At 37.8% G+C, this 23,597-nt stretch overlaps 1 protein-coding gene across 1 annotated transcript; it reads left to right on the top strand.

Moving 5' to 3' along the window:
- Positions 1 to 2,510: 2,510 nt before the first annotated feature.
- On the top strand, positions 2,511 to 21,938 carry LOC114661871 (uncharacterized). Its single transcript, XM_051934616.1, has 7 exons — positions 2,511 to 2,768; positions 8,778 to 8,833; positions 8,929 to 9,261; positions 11,400 to 11,426; positions 13,630 to 13,689; positions 18,075 to 18,170; positions 18,915 to 21,938. Exons 1-7 carry the CDS (start codon positions 2,707 to 2,709, stop codon positions 19,028 to 19,030), a joined length of 750 nt encoding a protein of 249 aa, XP_051790576.1. The 5' UTR covers positions 2,511 to 2,706; the 3' UTR covers positions 19,031 to 21,938.
- Positions 21,939 to 23,597: the final 1,659 nt, after the last annotated feature.

The following is a 23,597-nucleotide window of genomic DNA, read 5'->3' as shown; positions in this document are numbered from 1 at the left end:
TGGATGGATGGATGGATGGAATACTACAACAAATTTTTGAACAAATAACATAATTTGTGATAATGCAAACCCTGAGTACCTGGACAGATAGAGGGGGTAAACTGAAAGGAGGGGCAGAATGTCAGGTCTGTTTAATGTCTTTTTAAACAAATGAGTTAAAAACAAATGAATGGAGTCAGCTGATGTCATTAATTTCAGGAGGTCAGTCCACAGTCAGGGCGCTATATACAGCTGAAGGCCCTGCTGTTATCCACAGAGTGCAGGTTAGTGTGGGGTACAGAATGAGAGGACCTTAATGGGCAGGTCAATAACAGAATTTGATATTCAATCCTGTAAGACACAGGGAGCAGTGAAGATGCAGCAGAATAATAATAATAATAATAATAATAATAATAATAATTTATTACATTTATATAGCGCTTTTCTCAGTATGGCTGGGATGTACTTGCTGTTGGTGGTCCGTGTCAGGACTCTTGCAGTTGAGTTTTGAATCAGCTGGAGCTGTTATTTACGATTAGAAGTGGCACCTGCCAGTTGTGACTTACAATAATCAATGCTGGATGTGATAACAGCAGGGACAAGATTCTCACCATTAGAAAAGGACAGGAATGAGCAAACATAAGAAAGGTGACACAGGTGGAAGTTTAATATGGCTTACATGGGTGAAATAAGAAAAGGAGGAATCAAAGTGACACCGAGATTCTTTGCAGTAAAAGAACATCTGATGAGATCATCACCCAGAATGGCTGAAGAGGAGCTTGTTTTCTTAACTTACACTTTAGTGCCACTTTGCAGGAGTTCAGTTATGTTGCAATTTCATTTTAAAGAGTTTTGCTCTGTTCAGGTTTTAATTTTACTTTAATTTCATTGAGGCAAGTTGGGAGCTGAGAAAGCTGTGATAAAGAGTCACTTTTAACACTGAAATAGATCTAAGCATCATCTGCATAAAAATGATAACCCAGACCAAAGCTAGGAATAACTTGCTCAAGGGGAAGCACAGAGATACAGAAGAGCAGAGGATGTCATTTCATTAACAAAGGGAAGTCAAATGGAGGAACTGCTGTGAGAAATGAAGGTGTGAGGGTGGCCCTGGACATGACATAAGCTGCATGGCCACAACGCCATATGCAATAACTTTTACACAAACTGGGACAGGAGCTCCTCAAGATGAAGGTAACAATGCTTAGCACAATAAGGAAAAATAAGCCAGCACTCCCATCTCAACTGCTGACCACACAGAATAGGCCAGTGAAGACCTTCATGTTTGTCTAAACAAATGACACGTCCTTGGTGCACAATGTGACCTGCACAGGGATAGGAGATTCCATGGCCAGAAATGATAATGGACTATAATGCTACAAAAAGAGGAGTAGAGAATTTAGACAAAACATTACGCTGGATGCTGGCCACAGGCAATTTTTTCAACATATTGAACATCTCATAAACAATACTTTTGTCATCTGGACAACCTTGAACCGAGACTGGAACAGGGAGAAGGAGACAGAGCCATCTTGAGGAGCATTGGTGACACCTCACATGCTACTGGGACGACATGTGCCAAAGACCCCAGCATGTACAGCCATTGTGAAGATTCAACAGTCCAATCCACAGAGGAACCAATGACTGCACCAGTAGTGTGTATGTATGTATGGTGAGTGTGTTTGTGTGTCTCACAAGACAATAATTGTAATACAGGGAAAAGCAAGGATATAAAAAACAATAAAACGGAACTTAAAAGATCTTAATTTAAGTTAAATATCATTTTAAAGTACTTGGAATTTTCCGTTCATCAAGAACATAAACTGAATTTTGGGCAAAATGCATTTTTATCGTATTTTGCTGACAATGCAACATTAAGTCTCAATTTCCCCAGTTTTTACGAGGCAAACCACCTAGGGGTTACCACTTTTAATACAAAAAAATATGCGTATTGATTCAAAACGGGACGCGCAATTTCATTCTCAAATACGGGACGATTCCGTATTTTAAAGGACGGGTGGCAACCCTAAAACCACCGTAACCAGTGTTCCATCCATCCATTTTCCAACCCGCTGAATCCGAACACAGGGTCACGGGGGTCTGCTGGAGCCAAGCCCAGCCAACACAGGGCACAAGGCAGGAAACAATCCTGGGCAGGGTGCCAACCCACCGCAGGAGTAACCAGTGTTGCTGTCATTAACAATTAACTCGCCAGCCAAAGATTACATACATGTAAACGTTACATTAACTTTTCAAACTGTTTTCAAAAACGTTTTGTAAAATGTACAGTTTTATAATTATAGTTAAGAATAACAGTAATAATAATAATATCAATACCGTGCTGTTTTCTGTCATATTTTGTTTGTGCTCGAAAATGCTGCGCTCGTGCTAAAAACTAGGACTTGTTGTGTTCGGTACATGGAGGCGCTGTTTTCGCCTTGCCTAGAAATGGTAACGTCACTTCTGGGTCTACAACTGCGGGTCTGATACTACGGTGACTTATGGTGCTGTGGCTCTGCAAGTGGATGCTTCTCGAAACACGCAGCTTTAGGTGGTGCCTCTAAACTGAGAGACAAAAAATACTCCTGCCAGATACCTTCCGACATAAAAGTAACCGTATACAATTTTAATTCAGCACTGGACTGGATAGAGTAAGCGATACATGACTGCTGTATTGAATTTGCTTTCACAATATTCCGGATTAAGACGAGAAGCATCTAAAATGTAATGAAACCGAGGAATGAGAAAGAAGCGGTTCGAGGAGTTTGCAAAATGAGCAGCCCATTCAGGTAAGTTTACCTTTGAATTATTGAATTATTGTGTTTTTTTTTTTTTTTTACAATTCGTTTGATTAATCCGAGAAACCTCTGAAAAGGGCAGGGTGGGATTTGGTTGTGCCTGAGGTGTGTGTTTGTGTTGGAGGTGGGGGTTTAATGGACGTAGTAAATGTGGAAGCGTTGCAACCTGTTCGAGTTTTCTGTTGATACAATTTAATATTGCTTGTTTCATAATATAGTTATTAAATACGTGCGTATTGCTTTTTTTGCTTTTGCAGACCTTTTAGTCACCTTCAGCATGAATTTAAAGATCTGCTTTCTGTACATATTATTTAAAAATTACCTTATTTTGCACACCCTCCAGCAAGACCACTGTGCCATATGCTAAACGCCCTTAACATTTTTTTGTGTGTTCTGCTTTTGGGAGTGTGCTGTATAAGAAGTTACTAATTTCCATCCATCCATCCATCTTCCAACCCGCTGAATCCGAACACAGGGTCAGGGGGGTCTGCTGGAGCCAGTTGCTGATTTACCCTCATAAATTACACATTAACTCTTTTTTACATTTTTCCTCCCCAGTACACTACACATTCAACTTCCACCCAGAAAATGAATGTACTTTATAGAAATATAAGTCACTCAATGCTTATTCTTTTAAAGCATATAAAGTAAGTGGTTTTATCCATTAAAAATAGATTGGTTCCATATGGCGTGCAAAGGACAATGAACTGTTTGTTGTAGAGCCATATGTTTTGGGGGATGGAAAGCACACTACAGTGAGCAGCTGCACACATCTGTTAAACGTGAGTGTAACCATTCTGAACGCAGACCCCCTCTTGGCCATTTTTCAAGAGCAATCGCGTCCACCTGTCTTTCTTAAATATGATATTTAAAAAGTAAAAAGTTTATCATTATTGAAAGAAAATATAAAATTTCTTAATGTAACGTTGTTTTGATAAAGTATATAAAACCTTTTATTTATGTGTGCTTGTATGTAGATAGGGTGTTGTACCGTGTTATCCATTATGAATGTAGTGAGAAGTCAAGCAAAATGACATCTTTTATTGGCAAACTAAAAAGATTACAATATGCAAGCTCTCGAGGCAACTCAGACTTCTTCAGGCAAGATGTGTCATTCAGTGTGCTTGTATGTTAAGAAAATGTTCCATGGTTTTGTACTTTGAGTTTCTGCTGTACATTTTAAATTTCTAAGCTTTACAAAACTTACTCCTGAAAGTTCTTTCTTTCTTTCTTTCTTTCTTTCTTTCTTTCTTTCTTTCTTTCTTTCTTTCTTTCTTTCTTTCTTTCTTTCTTTCTTTCTTTCTTTCTCATTAGTTTTAGTTTGTTTACTGCCACCATTTTGGTATTCCATAGCTTGCATAGTTTTATGTATGTATGTATTTTTGATCCTTTTTTCTAATCCCTTTATCCAATTCATGCTGACAAACAGCTGGGTATAGTCCAACTATGGACAACACACCAATACATCACGGTTCACACACCTACACTCTCAAATGGATGTAGGTCTCTGTGTACTTTAAGAACATAAGAAATTTGACAAATGAGAGGAGACCTTTCAGTCTATCAAGTCCATTTGTTTAGCTAATAGCTAAGCCATCCCAGTCTCTCATCCAGATTCTTCTAAAAGGATGTTAATGTTTCTAATTCAACTCCATATCTCGGTAGTTTGTTTTGGAGTCCCACAACTCTTTGTATAAAGAAGTGCTTCCTAGCTTCAGTCTTAAATGCACATCTCCTAAATTTCCACTGATGTTCTCCGATACATGATTCACCGTTAAGTTAAAGTAGATCCAGCTGGGTTCTTTCATCAATGTCTTTGAGGATTTTAAATATCTAGACAAGGTCCCCATGCAGTCCCCTCTGCTTGAGACTAAACAGGTTTAATTCTCTGAATCTGCCATACTAGGACATGTCCTTCAGTCCTGGGATGTACTTTGTTGTTCTTCTTTGAACAGCTTCAGACTGTAAAATGAAGACTTCCCGATTGCAGGATAGACGAGGGCAGGACATTTCCAGCAAGAGGCTAAAAGCAATTTATCTGCAATGGTTGCAGTATTAAAATACTCCCCTTTGGTGTGAGAAAGGGAAAGTGAGGACAGAGACGAAAGGTTTAGGAAGAGAAGAACTTGATGGGACAAAGGAATGGGGGGAGAAAAAGAATCGTAGATCGGGATTCAGCTAATTGACACCAGAGAGCCAAAGTCGGACGACCTCCCCAGAATATGTGGAGAAAAGTGCCAGGGACCTTAAGAGGACAAAGGGGACATCTGGGATCCAATTCTAGTCCCATTAGATAATGTCTCCCGGAAGTAGGGTACAGTCTATTAACAAATTTAAATTGTGTGTGTTGGTGATGAGAATTTTTAGAGCAATTTTTCATATTTAGAGAGAGAGTTTGCCAGCACAACACAGAGGATTAGCAAAGGTCTGTTAGCCAATTGGACATTATTGGTAGATATTTGAAGGAATTTTTACAGAGGAGGGAATGAAGACCAGCTACTGGTTTGGACCTATGAGAAAGGGGTGAAGCAAATGAGTACAGGGGATGCATTGGATGAGCAGTTGCATTTATAATTGGTGTTCCTTTCACCCATGTGTAGCACTTTTCTACATTAAACTGCATTTTCCAAGTGTTTGCCCAGTCCTGAATGTTGTCCAGGTGTTTATGGATTTGTTTTGTTGCCTCCTCAGTGTCTTCTAATCCAATAATTTTAATGTCCTATGCAAATTTCACAAGTTTACTAACTGTCCCAGAATTTATGTCATTAATATAAATCAGAAAAAGTAATGGTCTAAGGACAGACCTCCACATGGACCATTCTCCTTTTATCTGTACTCTTTCTCTCCTGCCGGTTAACCAACTAGAGGTCTGGATTTGTACGTTACCATTAATGCCTACAGCTTTTAATTTTAGGATTAATCTTTGGTGTGAGACAACTAAGTCAAAGGCTTTTTATAAGTCTGGGTAAATTATGTCATATGCTTTGTTTTCATCAACTATTCTGATTGCTATTCAAAAAAATCTAAAGGTTTGATTTGGCAGAACATTCCCTTATGCACATAAAGTTCAACCAGTTATGCCTGTTAAGTAAATGTCTGCAATTTACATTTACTTTGTTGGTTGATGCCTTCATCCAAGGCGACATGCAACATTTATGATACACTTAGTTATTTTTCTTTTAGTTTTTCAATTGGAGCAGAGGCACGTCAAGTGACTTGCTCCTGGTCACACAGTGTCACTAGCGGAATTTGAACCCACAGCCTCAGGGTTTGAAGTCCAGAGTCTTAACCACTACACCACACTGCCTACATTAATTAATACATTTGCTTCTGCTACAGAATTACAGGCATTATGTGGATCATATATAACAATAAATTATTTACATTCATAGTGGGACAAAATTTTCTGCCTATCCCAGCAGCACTGGCTATATATATATAAAATCCAACGTCTGTATGTCTGCGCCGCTTTTCATGAGAGAACTACTTAACAGATTTAGATCAGATTTTTTTCTATAATTTGCTTGAACATTCCAGTTGATTTTGCGACTTCTCTCATCGTGCCAAGTATCATAATTCACTTATGGTACCAATTTATTTGCATGAGTCCGAGAGAGACGCAGCAGGTGGAGGGGAAAGGGGGGAGCCCTCCTCACTCACATGCCAGACTCGGGGTGTACCTTTCATCCACTTAGCTAGTGAACGAGAGAACTACAGATTTAGATCTGGTTTTCTTCTAGAATTTGCTTGAACATTACGGTTGATTTTACAACTTCTCTCATCACGCTAAGAATCATAGTTCGCATACAGGAGCGATATTTTTGCACTAATCTGAGACAGAGGCTATGGGCAGAGGGGAGGAGGAAGCCTGATGTCAGGAGTAGGGAGCCGGGCGGGGACATCCTCACTGTCCTGTTTCACTACTACGAGGGCAGAGCCACAGGTGACAGCTAGTCATGCATACACCCACACTCCAATGTGGTCAACATAAGAATCTTCAATCAACCTAACCACCATGACTTGGGGAATGTGAGAGGAAACCACATGTAGACATGGTGTACAATCTTAAAAAATGATATTGACCAGGCACCTTCTAAGGATTTGTGAAGTGGCCCTGCTATCCACTGTGCCTCGGTGACATTCTAACAAGTTTCATTCCAAAATAATTCATCTCACAATTAATATTTTGCCAGCCACTCCCAACCAAACACTAATGCAAACTGGATTTTGAGCTTGCACATTCAGTTTCATTTAGAACTATTACTTTCAAATAATGATTTTTAAGGCTTCCCAGCTCTCGGATGTCATCTTACCATGGTTGTATTGATTTCTTCAAGGGATTCCATTGCACTTTTCCTGTCAAGTTCAATTTACTGATATTTTATAGTCAATATGCAAGCATGCTGTAATGATCTGCCATCCTACAGTGTTCACTTAGGAGTGAGTCTGAATGATAAATGCCCAGTAGGTACCCGGCGTTTTGCCAGCTCTGTCAGTCTGATAAGCCTCACGTTTTTGTTGCCTCTTCAACAACCAGTCTGCTTTAAAGTCGGCCTTTGCCATCATCAAGTCTGATTGTGCACATCCTGCTTTATGATGTTAGAAGCTGACTTTGAAGCTGAGTGTTTAAAAAAATGAGTGATTGTCCTGGAAAAACAGAATTATGCAAATATTAGATTAATGCTGTGAGCTCAAGAACAATTAAGTCCTTTAAACGCCTTATCAGGTTTTGTTTTTCATGTTGAGGCACCATCTGCTGTGTTTGCCTCAAGACAACACCATCAAATCTAAACTGCCGGAACATATTCTGGTTAGATGGATTGATAGCATTAAATTGGTCCTCCATGGATGTGTGAGTGGGAGGAATATTAGGTGTCTTGTTCTTCTTGTTGTTCTAGAATTGTCATTGGCCCTCATCCAGTCATCTTCAAACTTGATTTATATAATTAAAAATGAAAGAGATGTAAAAGAAATCAGACAGTTTAACATTTTTTTCAATAATGTATTAAAAACGTTGTTAAAGCTTGAGAGACGTTGCATGTTTTTTTGTAAATGAGAAAGAAGGATTCCTATGTGTGACATTTTATGTGCTCTAGTAGTCAAACTGAGTATTTGCTGTTGGTCATTGGGGAATGTCATTCATAGAATAAAGAATTGAAGACTAACCTGGAGCAATAAAAGCAATAAACAAATGCCAAGAAATTAACAACAGTACCCTGTGAGAATGCCAATCAGACGTCCTAATCTTGTATGAATACACTGCACTTGCATCCTATCAAAGCTTACAATAACTGATGTGTTAGTCAATGTTAATTCAAGCATTCCAAAATAAATATTATTAACAGGTCTGTACAAAAGTTAAGACACCGCAAACTTTCAAGCTAAATGAAGAAATCAAATATCCCTTGGGTGTGTTGTGGACTTCTTTCAATGGGCAGAAACAATTTTTTAACGTGAAAAAAAAAATAATGGAAGGTGTTTTCTAGAAGACTACTTGAAAATTCTGCTGTACTAAGTTTATGTGCTGAAGAACACGTTTGAAATAGTGTACAAGAGAAGACAAGGTCTGCTGATGACACACAATGATGATATACACTGTTTTATGACAGTAGATTTATCAAAGTAATTTTCATGTAACTATGAATTTGCATATGTACTCTCCAGTAGCCACAAGGAACTTAGTTTCTCTGAAATCGTATGACACAATCAAATTATCTGGAAATTCAGACAAAGTAACGAAACATCCCCTGATCCAGAACATAGCAAAAGGATTATGAGAGTGAAAATGTGTTAAATAAAATGGAAAATAGGTGGCATAAGGTCTGTGAAAAGGAAACAAAATTACAAACAGTTCAAGTGAAATTATATTCCCTGGAGACATATATGAAATTACTGTATATTTATTCATAACGATAGAAAGTTCCATGGTATTCTGAAGGATTGAAACCTTCATCTTTTATAAACTCAGTAGCTCATTGTCATTTCATATGAATTTTGCAGGAAACTGGATTCTTGGATTGTGCTGACAGCTATTTTGGCTTCTGTTCCTCCCATTTGTAAGTAAAACCTGAACATTTTGAATATCTCTTTAGAATCTGTTACATTTGAAAGTAAATGTTTCCACTTAATATTTTTTTTTTCCTCAAACCAGTGGCTTTTGACTTTACATGTGTACCCGATACTGTGAGGAACCCTGTGAACACCACTGCTGAACTTCATTGCTCCTTGACCAATATACAGATAAAAGGACCAATAACTGTTGTTTGGACAAAAGACAGCATTGTGCTTAACAAATATCAAAATTCTTCACGACCGCGCAGAGACGCATTGAATTCTAGATATCATTTTCTGGAGGATAATATAAAACATGGGAAGATTATCTTGCAAATCATAAATACTGAACTGTCAGATGATGGAATTTATGAATGCACAGTTATTGTCAACGAGGCCTATCGTGAAGCACAAGTCCGGCTATTCATTACAGGTAAACCACGACCATTTTAAGAATGTTCTTTTTCTGTAAGAGTGCTTTATTATTTTTAGGTAACTTTATTAATTATGTGCAACTAATCAATTAAAATGAGATACTTAAAGTAGATATTTCTACTAGTGAACTTCAAGGAAAGCAGGAGCATGAAACGTAAGAAAACTGAAGAGGTTGTTGCAGCCATGCAGAGTTTCCATTCATCCACTAATTCATTTTCTGACTTGCATATTCCAATATGTACATCTTTGGAACCCAACCCAAAAATAATGCACTTACTCTCTCATTCACAACAGTGCTGTCTTATAGCTGCCCATTTTAAAGTCATCAGTCAACTAAATCTGCAGTTGTTTGATGTGTGAGAGGAAAATAGAATTTCCAGGGATAAAAAACAAATAATAATAATAATCAAAAAATCACAGACACCAGGAGAATCTGTAAACTCCTATTCTACATTATAATTAAATGGCCTTTCTGTGTGCGTAACTGTTTGTATAGTACTATTGTGTATGTTTATCTGATTTGTCAATTAATTTGTAAAACTAAATATGATCATACATAGTTAGAACTATTTATTAATACTGTTGTATAGTATAAGAAAATCAAATAAAAATTGAAAGTGATAACTTAGGTAAGATATAATCATAAACGCAGGCAAATAAATTAGCGTACATAAATATTACTTAATATACTGCATATTATGCTATGTGAATGTAAATATGTATCTACAGTATATATGTAGGTATGTGTGAATGTGTTTATCTGTATATACACAGTGTATAACATTTTTGATATACTTTATCAATCCCTTAATTCATAGTGCAGGGTCAGCCATTGTACAGTATATATAAATCTGTGGGTGAAAAGGGAGAAAGTGTTACTGCCACCTCTCGTCAAGGGGTAGTATCCAGAGTGTAATTGCAGACCGTAGTACCTATGAGGTCAGTTATGTAATGCCTCAACATCACAAAACGCCCTCAACGTCAGTCACGTAACACCAATCGCATTAGACTATGATTAACATTAGGGCCCCATTACACTATGGTTAAGATTAGGGTTGTAGGAGGGTTATCCGAGTCAAAGGGAGTTTTGTGACTGATGTTGTGGGCATTATCTGATCTATGTCATAGGTATTGCAAGCTTCAGCTAGACCCTTCTCAGTAGTATTGCAATTTCAGAACCACCCTGAAAGAGTTCCCTATGCACACGTGTGACTATATGTATATAAAACATAAACATATATTTACAGATTAGTTCAGTCCTCCAGTCCATCCATCTATTATCAAACCCATTATATCCTAACTACAGGGTCACGGGGGTGTGCTGGAATCAATCCCAGCCAACACGGGGCGCAAGGCAGGAAACAAACCCCGGTCAGGGTACCAGCCCACACATACAAAGCACACACTAGTGACAATTTAGAATCGCCAATGCACCTAACCTGCATGTCTTTGGACTGTGGAGGGAAGCTGGAGTACCTGGAGGAAACCCACGCAAACAAAGGCAGAACATGCAAGCTCCATGAAGGGAGGACCCGGGAAGTGAACCCAGGTCTCCTAACTGTGAGGCAGCAGCACTACCACTGTGCCACAGACCCTCCAGTCCAATCAATCTCTGTGTGATGCTTGCACTTTCTCCTCTTATCATTTTGCCTTTTCATTCTGAAACCTAAAGATTGCAAGTTATGTTAATTGCCAGTTCCAATGAATCCCTTGTGAGTATGGGTGAGTGTATATGTAAGCCCTGATTTCTACTTTCGGTTCAGTACTGCCAGAACAGGTGTCAACCTCCTTTGAATTAGATTAAGCAGATTAACTATGTTAAATTAGCAAATTTGCATTAAAAATACCACAAATTGTGCATGTTTGTCCAGTTAAAGTGTGTGCCTGCTATTTAGTGAACTCCAGAATAAAAAAAAAAATCATGGTTTTGAGGAGGCATAAGTAGAAGTTATAGCTGCACTGTCTTGTTTCCCGTCTATTACATTACCTGAAATCTTGAGCCTCTGGTTTCCCTTCTGGCATGTTCTTCCAGTTCTCCCACTTGTCTGTTCCTGAAAAGATTTCTGAACATGATTAGGATGACCTACTTTTGATAAGTTCATTTTTTGAAATATTTTGTTGTATTTGCTTTTGCAGATCATGTCAAGGAGGAAACTGATGCAGGTAAATAATTTATTAAAGAGAAAGATGATTACATTGATTCTAATAACTATTAATAGATATAAATATAGGAAAGGAATTATATAAAAATTATCAATTGAAATAGAAAGCACAATGTAAAAATAGCAGTGCACGGAAAGACACAATCTGAAATACAGCTGTGAAGAAAATGTGAATGACTCTAGAGTACTGGCATGGAGAAACACTGCACAAAATACATTAATAGACAGAGAGGACACAATTAGAGTAATAATAAGGAAAAGAGCTACTTAAATAATGTAATTGGTAGAAAAACAATATGAAAGATAGAATGGTGGATAGAAATTGTATTTTATAAAATAAGCCAATAAAGAGACTGACTAAGGCACTATCTATAGATAATATAAACATACACAGATAGATTGGCGATACATTTTAGCAGCTGCACTTTTTTCACACCAGTGTACATTTTGTATTGGTGCCTTTACTATATACTGTACTGCATATAATGTTTCATGTTCTCAATTGACTTCAGGGACTGACTGCTAAAACATTATTGGATATTCGCAAACAGCTGAAGGAAAATGGTTTTTACTGATTGTTCAGTTACATACTGTATATCCCTGATTGACTCACTAGTAAGAAATTTTTGGTTATTTGCGGACAGCATAAGAAAAAAAGAATAATATAATAATAGATCAATCTTGTGTCTTTCAAACCCACAATTGTCCCATCCAATTGAAAAGTTAATTTTATCATGAAAAAAGTGGCAAAAGCATCCATGATGTTTTACATTTATCGTTTGTACTGTCAGTCTTTGCACTGATGTACAGTGGTTGTGTAATGGTGCAGATGGTATCATGGCTGAATACAAATCACTGGCATCGTGGTTTGAGTCTCGCCTGAATTTTATTCTCTGTATTGAACAATTGTCAACACTACCAGTAACATCAAAAATGAATTAATACCAGAGAATTGCATGTTACACATTTAAAAAATGTAAGATATTCGCACTCTTCAGTCTTCCATCTGTTTCTTCTGTATTAAGATGTTGAATTATTTTACATTTTTTTACTGCCTGGAAAGATGAACAACTTTTTTAATTACGTTGTATTTCACATTTCCATCTACTGTAACTAGGAGGCTTTGCCCCCTGCTACCTTCGCTTGTCAACTCCCCTGGCCTGTGCTACGCGCCAGCCGCTCTCGTATGTGGATTTCACTTTCACCAAACAACAAATCTTTTAATTTTCGCAGATACGCCTCTTCATTGAGAAGAAACACTACTTTTCCCTGATGGCAACATGACTTAGACGATCTACAAGTCTCCAGCTTAAAGTTTAAATCCGGACAATATATTCAATCTCTTTTCGCTGTTCCGTTATTTCATTGAGTAATAATTTCCGTTTTTTGGCGCTAATGCGATCTTTACTATAATTTTTTTGAGACTTTTGAATTTTAGTACTTTTATTATCTCTAACCTACTCTGCATGTGTATCGTGCCAACGTTTTTGAACCTCTTTACAATGTTCTACTTTGTCATCTACTCTTTGTCTTTTATTTCCGGCCCCAGGCGTGGTTAAATCTCTTGGCACAAAGTCTCATCTCGTGGGACATGAAAGTATCTCTCTGAAAAAGTCATGTCTTGTCCCAGGCTATAAAGTCTCGTCTTGTCCCAGGATTCTTTTATTACAATAGAGAGATTTAAACATACTACATTGCCATTGTCTCATCCAAATCCAAAACATCTTCAGCTGTATTTCTTACGTTGCTGATTAATTTGTTTGCATCTTTGATTTGCTCCTCCACAATGGTTTATAGTGTCATTATGGTCTTGTGTACAGAGTCCTGTGCCATAATTACTTTTGTATAGCAACTTTATTTCAAAACTTCTGTTCTCCTTACCTGAAAAAATAGCTGGTTAGCTTAAAATTATGACTTTAGTACTTAAGTGGTAAATTTCTCTGTTTCCCTATGTGCTGTCATAATGACTGTGCTATCCATTCCAGAAGAAAAATTAAATGGTTGGCAAAATGTAAGCTTTAATTAATTAATAGTACTAATTTAAAACTATAAATCCTCCATCTTTTTTGGCCTCTGAGTGAAAGGTTCATGTCTTGAGCAGAGTTACCAGGCAACATTTTAATTTTAGTGACAAAAATAATTAGTTCTTTACATAACTTCTAAGAAATATATTCTGAATTGTTTTGTACATTTTATCCTATTAGATCTTGAAGTTCAAGAATTAGTAAAAGTCAGCTCTTTGGAAGAGGATTATCAAGAAGATGGTAAGCCATGATGAGCAATCATTCAAATCTGCATATTTGTATGTTTTTATTATGTATGTTATCCATATAAGTTTACTCATTAAAGCAAAGTGTATATCAGAAGTGGCCCTTGCAAAGTTAACTGATCTTCTGGAATTGTAGTGATAGATGGTTTGGTAAGCCTGATATGTGACATACGCCCTGCAGACTTATAGGATCTTCTAAGCATGGAAGCCACTGACTTAGGGTTACATGGTATGTTTCTATACATTTTTTTAAAGATTGAGAGCAAATGAGGGTGAATCTCTGCTAAATGTTAAAGGTGATTCATGGAAAATGTTTTACTGTAAAGAATCTGAATTAAGACTGCTCTGCCAGTTCAATTTTCGATTCAGTTTATTTGTGTACTGCACTACACACAGATTAAGGGTACTTGCACATTTACAACTTTAATGCATTTACAGTAAACTACTAAACCATACATCGCTTATATACAGGAATTCAGGTTACCGTAGGTTAGATCAAGGTTGATCAATGTTGGTCCTTGAGGTCTACAATGGCTACAGGTTTTTGTTCCAATTCAGCTGCTTCATTGGACAATAATCTTTGCTACTAAGCCATCTTATATAATATCATGAGTTGTTAGTGTTTTAACTGTGCAACGTCAGGTCATTCGTAGATTTTTTTTTTCTTTTTCCTTTCCATTGATATTCTCCAAATGATTTGAAGCCCAAATTGGATAAGCAATTTTCAGTTCTTCACTTTCTCTTTACTTTCAGAGAATTTTATTAAACCAAATAGTGCGTGTAAATGGAAACAAGCTAGATGGAGAACTGCTGGTTCCTTACTCAATTTCATCATGTTGCTATCCTTCTCGATAACAAGGAACACTTAAAAACAATGAATGCTGCTGCTTAGGGGTTTACATAGAACTTTATTTGTCCCCTGCAATTAAGGGTGAGAAATCTCAACAAGTGAGTCAAATAAAAAGAAGTGGAAAAATGTCACTTGAGTAATAAGTTCTTCGTCAGCAAAAACTGACTTCTCATGAAGCAATTGGAATGGAACGAAAACCTGCATCCACTGCGGCCCCTCAGGACTGATGTTGCTCACCCCTGATTTAAAGGGTTTGAGTTTTAAATGGTAAGTCAATTAAATGAAGTTAATTATCAACAAGATCAGGTCAGCGTTGGGTGCGCCTGGGTTATTCCAGTGGAAAATTTGTTTGCAGCTTGAAAGTACAAAACTGAAGGTAATATATACTTTCCCAGTGCCGAAACTGTTTCTTTATTTTATTATTTTTTATTTATACAGTATATGCATTGTTTTAGGAACCTGGGATTTTTTAAAAATTCGGAAACTTCAGTAGCATTCTCACTGCAGGACCTTGGGCCATTTGTAGTTCCTGGTACATTTTTTTAGCTCCTATTCCAGGATATGTTTGTTTCACTCGAGCAGGAACTATCATGGGTAGGGTTCAGGTGATGAATTGCGCCTGATTTGTTTACCACACGCATTGGCACCATCTTACATATCTGTTAGTAGTTTGGACTTTGGAGAGTTATGGATGAAGATCTGAAGAGCTGTATACAGCTAAATGAATAGAATAACGAACTTCAGGCTTTACTAAGTGTGTTTGGGGATGATAATGATATCAAAAGGAATTAAATTCAACCATCAGACATGATAAAATGTATTTAAAATTTTTTGTCACTTTTGGCTGAACTGGGGTTTAACCAAAGGACAAAGCACGGTCATGAAAAATTAAAAAACCTAAAACAAGATTACAAAAAAACTTAAAAGACCATAATAGTAAAAATGGTTCTGACAGAAAAAACAACTAATGGGTTTGTATGCTGGATGCTATTCTTTGCCACAGGCCAGCATACTCTGGAAGTGCCTAATGAGTTCTCTATTGTGCCACACTTTGCACCGCAACAATCTTCATATCCACCTCCGTAGTGCACCATGCTATGCACTGCAACAAAGGAGTAATCTCCTCCGTGAAGTCACAACCACTTCAAAGTAATAATGGGAGAAGTCCTGAGCTTGCTGCACTTCGCACCATTTCATTCTCTTTTGCATGTTGGGTATTTTACATAAAGGTTACAGTTCCTGTTGTGTGGCAGGAATGAAAATGGCCAGGGACTACAACGTTCAAGAACTTATTGCTTCCTGAAAATATAGTTCCTGTTTTGGGAAAACACCTATTGTTACACAGGTACAAGACAGTAAATCAAGACACAACGATTGAAATCTAATATACCAGGCCCCGCCTTAGGCATAGGCGAAGTAGGCGACCGCCTAGGGCCCCGGATCAATGGCGGCCAGGCCCCCGGCCCGCCCCTCCCCTCGTAATGCATTCCAAAAGTTTCAAATATTCCAAAAAATAAAAAAGGACAAAAAAAGTAAAAAAAGAAAAAATACAAAAAAACTAAGCTGGGCTTAGCTACATACTGCCACGTGGTGCCCAGTGGAAACAGTTCAAACTGGCTAAATTGTAGCAGCTAACTACTCCGGGCGAAAAAGGGACGCAGGGTGATGACCTCGTAACGTTACAAGAAAACGTCTCCTTGGTCTAATTTTCACGCATTTTGCAGAGCTTCCAGGGGGGCTCCGCCCACCTCAGGGGGCCCCTGGACCCCCCTTTCGCCTAAGGCCCCATAATACCTAAGACCGGGCCTGAATATACATATTTTCAAGATCAGTGTAAAGATGAGTAATTGCATTTAATAGTACACCAAATAATTCAGAATTTAGCAGAATCCCTACAAATAATAATTCAAAATGCTTATCGCTCTGAGAATAGCAGAGTACTTAAATGCGTTGCTCTTTATAAACTTGGGGGTTGGTGGCAGAATTGGCATTCTAGCCACCATAAAAATCCTCACACTGTTCCACTCCTTCTGAACTAGTGTGGTGCTGAGGTGTCACCCGTTGCATGGCTGCACTCGGGTCCTAATCTGGGATCCTGAGTTGGTTTGTCGTGTGGTGGGTGCAGCAATGTGCTGTATCAGCATGTGCTCCTAACCTTCTCCTCCTCCTCCTCTTTATCCTTGGGAACCTAAATCTGCAGACTGATGCAAACATCTGAAATTTAGAGAAAAGAGGATTGAGTCGGCTTTCTTTCTAACCTGTTGTACACCTCAGTGACAGAGGTCTGTTGCAAACCAATAATTTTACTGCTAGTTTTTACAGGGGTGTTAAGATGGTTTATATTGTTAATGCCGAGATTGCCAAACCAATAAATAAAATGACAACAGATTCAATAAAATGCAATAAAAAATTATCATTAGATTTTTGTCGACTTTAAGACTGTTGAGTTTCCTAATAAAGAAAAGTCTGCCCCTTCTTACAAATGTGGTCAGTGATATGATCAAAGTTTAGCCTGTCATCAGTGATTGTCAGCAGATATTTCAAGTTCTCTATCATCTGCACTGTCTCTCCTTTAATTAAAGCTGAGACAGCGGAAGGAGAGGAGCGCCTGAGAACTACAGCCATATCATTTGTCTTGGAAACATTTAGCTGTTAAGAGAAAACATCACACTGTAGACATCTATGTTGTGTTTAAATGTTATTTATTATTAAGTTTGTAAATGTAATGAATTATTATTATTATTACTTCTACACTTCCTGTAGAGTCTTACAAGATTACTTTAATTACGGGTGCACTTGGGAGCTCTTGCTAGTTGTCATGAATACTTTAACATCTGCCTGTAACTTAAGAGATTATTCTTATTAAAAGTTCAGTTGAACTTCCTCCCTGCCTGATAGCACATATCTACACACACCATTGTACAAACCCACAGGTTCATGTCTGGCCTCCTTATCTTGTAAAAAACTTGCCGTCACAGAGTCATCTGCAAATTTCATGAAATTTGAATATGTTTTATTAAACTATTAGTAATAAAACAAAGAATTTAAATAATTACCCATAAATAGATTATTAATTTTGTATTAGCTTGCAAACAAATACTGCACAAATAGAATTCCCCATGCTTGATGAACAGATTACAGTTATCAGAGGTAAAGAGGGTTCACCTAAAAAGAGCAAAAGTAATGTGATTTTCTATTGCTATGATTGAAATTATTCAATAAGTGTGTGCTTATCAAATAAATGTGACATTTCATCCAGCTGTATGATTGTAGCCATCCTTTGAAAGTGTAACTGATATCAGAATATCCTATAAAGCAGGGAGACTAACATTGATTATTACCATGTGATCAGAATAGTACACATCATATCGCAGGTAGAATATGAAAAATCTATAGAGATTTCAACTCGTCTGCATAATTTATAGACCCGTTACATGTACTAGTTAATTTGTCTCTTAGCTATGACAATCTCAAAATGAACATTTTATGATAATTTTTAAAATTAATATTTATTCTCTTTTTCTCTTTAGGTGGCCATAGACGTCATCGTAATGTCATCCCCACGGTGTTCATCTGTTTTGGTTTTATTGCTGGAGCATGTGCTGTTATAGTGATGAAAAAGACAAGTAAGGACTCTTGGGGGAAAAATCCTGTAGAATTTGTTTCTGTTTCTCAGTTAAATGACCCCTTACATTGCTTTCTTTCTACCAGCTTTTCTTCATAGCCTTTTAGCCATCCATCAAACCATTTTCAAGCCAATTTTTTTTCTATTTGATCTGGAGTCCATCCTATCAATGTGTGGCTGGAACCAAGCTCTAGATGTGGTCACAGACTATTGTTCGGAACTTAACAATAAATAATGGAGTGGCATCCCATCCAGTGTTGGAAGTATCCATGTGCCTGATTCTGCAGGATAGATATGCCCCATGACTCTGTATAAGCAAGAAGCAGAATATGAATATGGATGGATGGTTGGAGGAATGGATGAAAACGTTCATTTTATAAATGGATGGTTCATGTATTAGCTCCTCTTCTTACCTGTGTGCGTATCTGTGTTCAAAGCAGTAGCTTACTGGAGTTTACATGTACTTCTTGGTTCACTATGTTTTTGTCCTGTTCCTTTGGTTTCCTTTCAAGTCCAAAAGATATGCACGTTTAACAGACTGGTGATTGGTGGCATGAGTGTATGAGTGTGCCCAGGGTAGAGCCTACAACCCCAAATTAGAAACAGTGGGTTCAGAGAATGGAGAGATGGATGAAAGTTTATAATATATAGTCAACATCAGAAACACATAAGAATGCATGACACTTAAAGATTATATGAGTTGCTTATAGAATCCTACTGACAATATATTTTTATTTGATTTCAGTTTTCATGGCAAGAAAAAGAAAAGAATGTCAGGCATCTACTGGTTCACATGCTCATAAATGCACCTCCGCTGAAGAGCATAAGTGTCAGCTGTCCTTGATATCCTGGAATGTTTAATGAACTGCTTAAGTTCTAGCTGGAGCCAGTCCCAAGTCTGGATGAAGCATGAGGGAGAGCAAACATCTCGGCAGTCAACAGAGTGCTGAGAGGGACTCAACATCATTTCATAATGACAGTAAAACTAACTTTCTTGGGAGTAAGTCCAGAAGAATTAAAATCCTGAAGTCCATTCATGTCTCTGTGTTGTTTCCATTAACCAGGTACATGATAAGGAGTGGAAAGTGTGTCATGGGTTGTGATATTTGCTGCCATCTCAGGCATTTTGTATACCTGCTGAGCAGGGCCGGATTTATATGAAAAGAGGCCCTAGGCTATTCCACTTATGAGGCCCTTTCACCTTCCATTTTTAAGTTTGTAAATTATATGAGAGATAATAAAATACATCATTACTGTGATTAACCAATACATTTTTATGTTTGTTTATTAGTCATATGCGTAGAATTTCTCCTTATTTTCGGTTCAGTGTTTTAGTGTTCACTGTTTTTAGAATAGTGTAATTTTAATTTTGTTAACAATTTGAATGTAGGCCCCTCTTGATCTTGAGGCCCTAGGCTGAAGCCTAGTTAGCCTATAGGAAAATCCGGCCCTGCTGCTGAGGTTTATTCAAGTAATAAAAAGAATGAAATATTTAAAGTAAAACCATAGTGAAGATTAAACATGATACTGATAGCAAAGATGTAAATCAAGTGAAGTCTGTGGATTGCTATAGTTTGGTTCCTACTGTAAGTTGTTAGGGGCCATAACAGAACACTGACTGTGCTTAATAAGCTATGATGTGTTCAGCAAATATATGGTGGAGGTGTGTAATTGGCCCTCTTGCGTTTCTCAGCTAGTTTGGCCACCAGAAAAAATACTAAAAGCTATACATGTAAAATGCAAAGTCCACACACTCATCAACAAAGACCATTTTTCGTTTAGTTAAAATGCTACAATTTTTACAGGATGATATATCTAATTAGGTAGCCGCTAAGAAAGAATGTTTTAATAGATTTGTATTTAAGGGTAACAACACTAGTATTTAAATATTTTCCAATTGCATATTAATAAAATACATTGACAACATTTAAAATGTTGCAAACATGACGAAGAAAAAGATGACAAATAATTTCTCCCAGTATAGCTCATTCTGTTTGCCTAGTGCTAACATTAGTATGTCAATGCAAGAGTTCTTTGTAATCCATAAATTAAATAATGGACACACTGGGCAAGGAGACATGTGGTCTACCAGAGGGAGTTCTGAAGTTAAGGCCAAAAGACCTTCTGGGTAGGAAAGTCTTAATGCATGGGCACGCTGGGCAGTTGTCTGGTGGCCCCACGAGCATAGGGGCCCCATGTTAATCTATGTATGTTGTGACTTGCTGTCAATAAATAAACACTATACTATCCATCCATCCATCCATTTTCCAACCCGCTGAATCCGAACACAGGGTCACGGGGGTCTGCTGGAGCCAATCCCAGCCAACACAGGGCACAAGGCAGGGAACCCATCCTGGGCAGGGTGCCAACCCACCGCAGGACACACACAAACACACCCACACACCAAGCACACACTAGGGCCAATTTAGAATCGCCAATCCACCTAACCAGCATGTCTTTGGACTGTGGGAGGAAACCGGATCGCCCGGAGGAAACCCACGCAGACACGGGGAGAACATGCAAACTCCACACAGGGAGGGCCCGGGAAGCGAACCCGGGTCCCCAGGTCTCCCAACTGCGAGGCAGCAGCGCTACCCACTGCGCCACCGTGCCGCCCACACTATACTATACTAAACTATAAATATTTGTTATTGTATTACAAGTGGACATTGGCATTCACCTCAGACATAGCATCACGGTCACCTCTGCAACCTCACATGCCTGTATGTGTACGGATCTCACGCACTACATAACGTAGAAACGTATATGCGTATATTAACTCAATTCTCTGCAAAGAAATTTCACAAATGTTTGTGTTGAACACTTGATTAATATTAAATAATTATAGTAATTTCACACTGTGCCGACTCTGTTTGTAGGGTTTACCAATCGAGTATCATTTATATGTTGAAATTTTTGTGTTTTTCAATGCTCATATCATATTGTTCAAATGTTTGTGTTGATTAATCTTTGTTGTTCTGCATGTTTTTTAGTGTTTAAACACTAATTTTGTTGGAAGTACCAATACAATAAATATATGTTTAATTTTATTGACCATTTACATTTTATTTTTCCTATGAGTGGTTGTGTAGGTAGGGGGACCCAGTGCACTGCTTTGCTCAGAGGCCTATAATGCTGTTAAGACCGCCCCGGTTTTTGGGTATTACACTGTGACCTGTAATAACTTTGGGAATTACCTTGGAATCCCACCCTGGGTTTAAAGACACCCCACAGTGCCGTTGGTTGGGGAAGCTTGGAGATGGTAGGAGAGAGTATGCCAAAGGCTCACTGGCAGAGAGGAAGTGGTCAGATGAGAGAGGAGAGGACTGAATTGCTCGTCCTTTCTGTTATTCTTACATTTTGATTTCTCTTCCACTTTTACCAAAAATCCTGTTTTTTGTTCAGTGACAAATAAATCATCCCTTTAATTTTGCCAACAAAATGCGCAAAGAGATTTCCTAGTCGCAATGTTTAAACAAAGTAGTTTGTTTCTAGTATTATTGTGACTTAGTTGGAAGATCAGACCTTGTTTTTGAAAGTTAATTCATGCACAAATACTGAGGACTACACAAACGTTTTCTTGCAACCAGGTACAATATTTTGTACATCTGTAAAGTCACCTGACCATAACATGTTATCAGATCAGACATTACTGTTTTAACCATTAGAGACTCACAAACTAGGGGTCCTTCCATTTTACCTCATTTGTAGCTTTGCAAACAGACTTGATGGTCTGAATTGTCTCTCATTTTGTGAATTTCTTGTGCTTTCTTTTAGATAGATAGATAGATAGATAGATAGATAGATAGATAGATAGATAGATAGATAGATAGATAGATAGATAGATAGATAGATAGATAGATAGATAGATAGATAGATAGATAGATAGATAGATAGATAGATAGATAGATAGATAGATAGATAGATAGATAGATAGATACTTTATTAATCCCAATGGGAAATTCACATTCTCCAGCAGCAGCATACTGATACAATAAATAATATTAAATTAAAGATTGATAATAATGCAGGTGAAAAACAGACAATAACTTTGTATAATGTTAAATGTTAACGTTTACCCCCCCGGGTGGAATTGAAGAGTCGCATAGTTTGGGGGAGGAACGATCTCCTCAATCTGTCAGTGGAGCAGGACATTGACAGCAGTCTGTCGCTGAAGCTGCTCTTCTGTCTGGAGATGATACTATTTAGTGGATGTAGTGGATTCTCCATAATTGATAGGAGTCTGCTCAGCGCCCGTCGCTCTGCCACAGATGTCAGACTGTCCAGCTCCATGCCAACAATAGAGCCTGCCTTCCTCACCAGTTTGTCCAGGCGTGAGGCGTCTTTCCTCTTAATGCTGCCTCCCCAGCACACCACCGCGTAGAAGTGGGCACTCACCACAACTGTCTGATAGAACATCTGCAGCATCTTATTGCAGATGTTGAAGGACGCTAGCCTTCTAAGGAAGTATAGTCGGCTCTGTCCTTTCTTGCACAGAGCATCAGTATTAGCAGTCCAGTCTAATTTATCATCCAGCTGCACTCTCAGATATTTATAGGTTTATAGATTTTTATATTTTAGTACACATATAGTACATTTCTATACTTATACTGTGCTGTAAAAGTAAATATTATTATGCATTATAGTTTGATTTTTTCACTAATGCGGACTCTGTTGATTGATTAGTGGAGAACACAGAGTGAGGTCATGCTATCGGGTGTTGTCATTCAGTAATACTCTCCAGTAGTCTGCTTAATGGCAGAATTTGGCAGCTCCAGGATGCCGGAAAGAGGAATGGATCATTAGGTTATATTTTAGTATTTAATTATTTATATGCTCAGCTTTTAGTAATGTTAATTTTTAATGAAACTTTTTGGTAGGGCTGACACACATTGTAAACAAGAACAATAATACAGTGCATTGGAGAATGAAAGGACTATACAACATGATAATTGCTTATGCATCAACTTGAAAAACAGAAATCAAAACAGGAGGAGGCAGAAAACAAAGCAGAAGAGGACTTTCTTAGCTTGTTTTAGGAGTTTTCTGGAAATTATATGATTTGATTTATGTATTTATTTTACAAGCTGCTTTTTTTCCTTGTCTGTGCCTCAATTCTCCAATCCCCTAGTTATTCTGTAATGTCTCCTGGTGCGCGGAGCCTGGCTATGTTTCTCTCACCACTTCACCTCCTAACAACTTATGTATGGTAAGCATACTGACATAAAAATGTCTGCCAGTGCATCAACAAGGTGGATTCTACACATTAGTTAGTGGTGGTTGAAGTGGCTCCCCGTTCACTATGAAAAGTGCTTTGACTAGTGAGAAAAGCGCTATATAAATGTAAAGAATTAATGGTGCTCCATAGTGTCCCTTTCAGTTTTCTGTGTTAAATCTCTGAATTTGAGTCCAACAATAAAGTCGGGTG

The sequence above is a fragment of the Erpetoichthys calabaricus genome, chromosome 12 (genome assembly GCF_900747795.2).
Source record: "Erpetoichthys calabaricus chromosome 12, fErpCal1.3, whole genome shotgun sequence".
NCBI lineage: Eukaryota > Metazoa > Chordata > Cladistia > Polypteriformes > Polypteridae > Erpetoichthys > Erpetoichthys calabaricus.
This window is presented reverse-complemented; position numbering and strand designations above follow the sequence as displayed.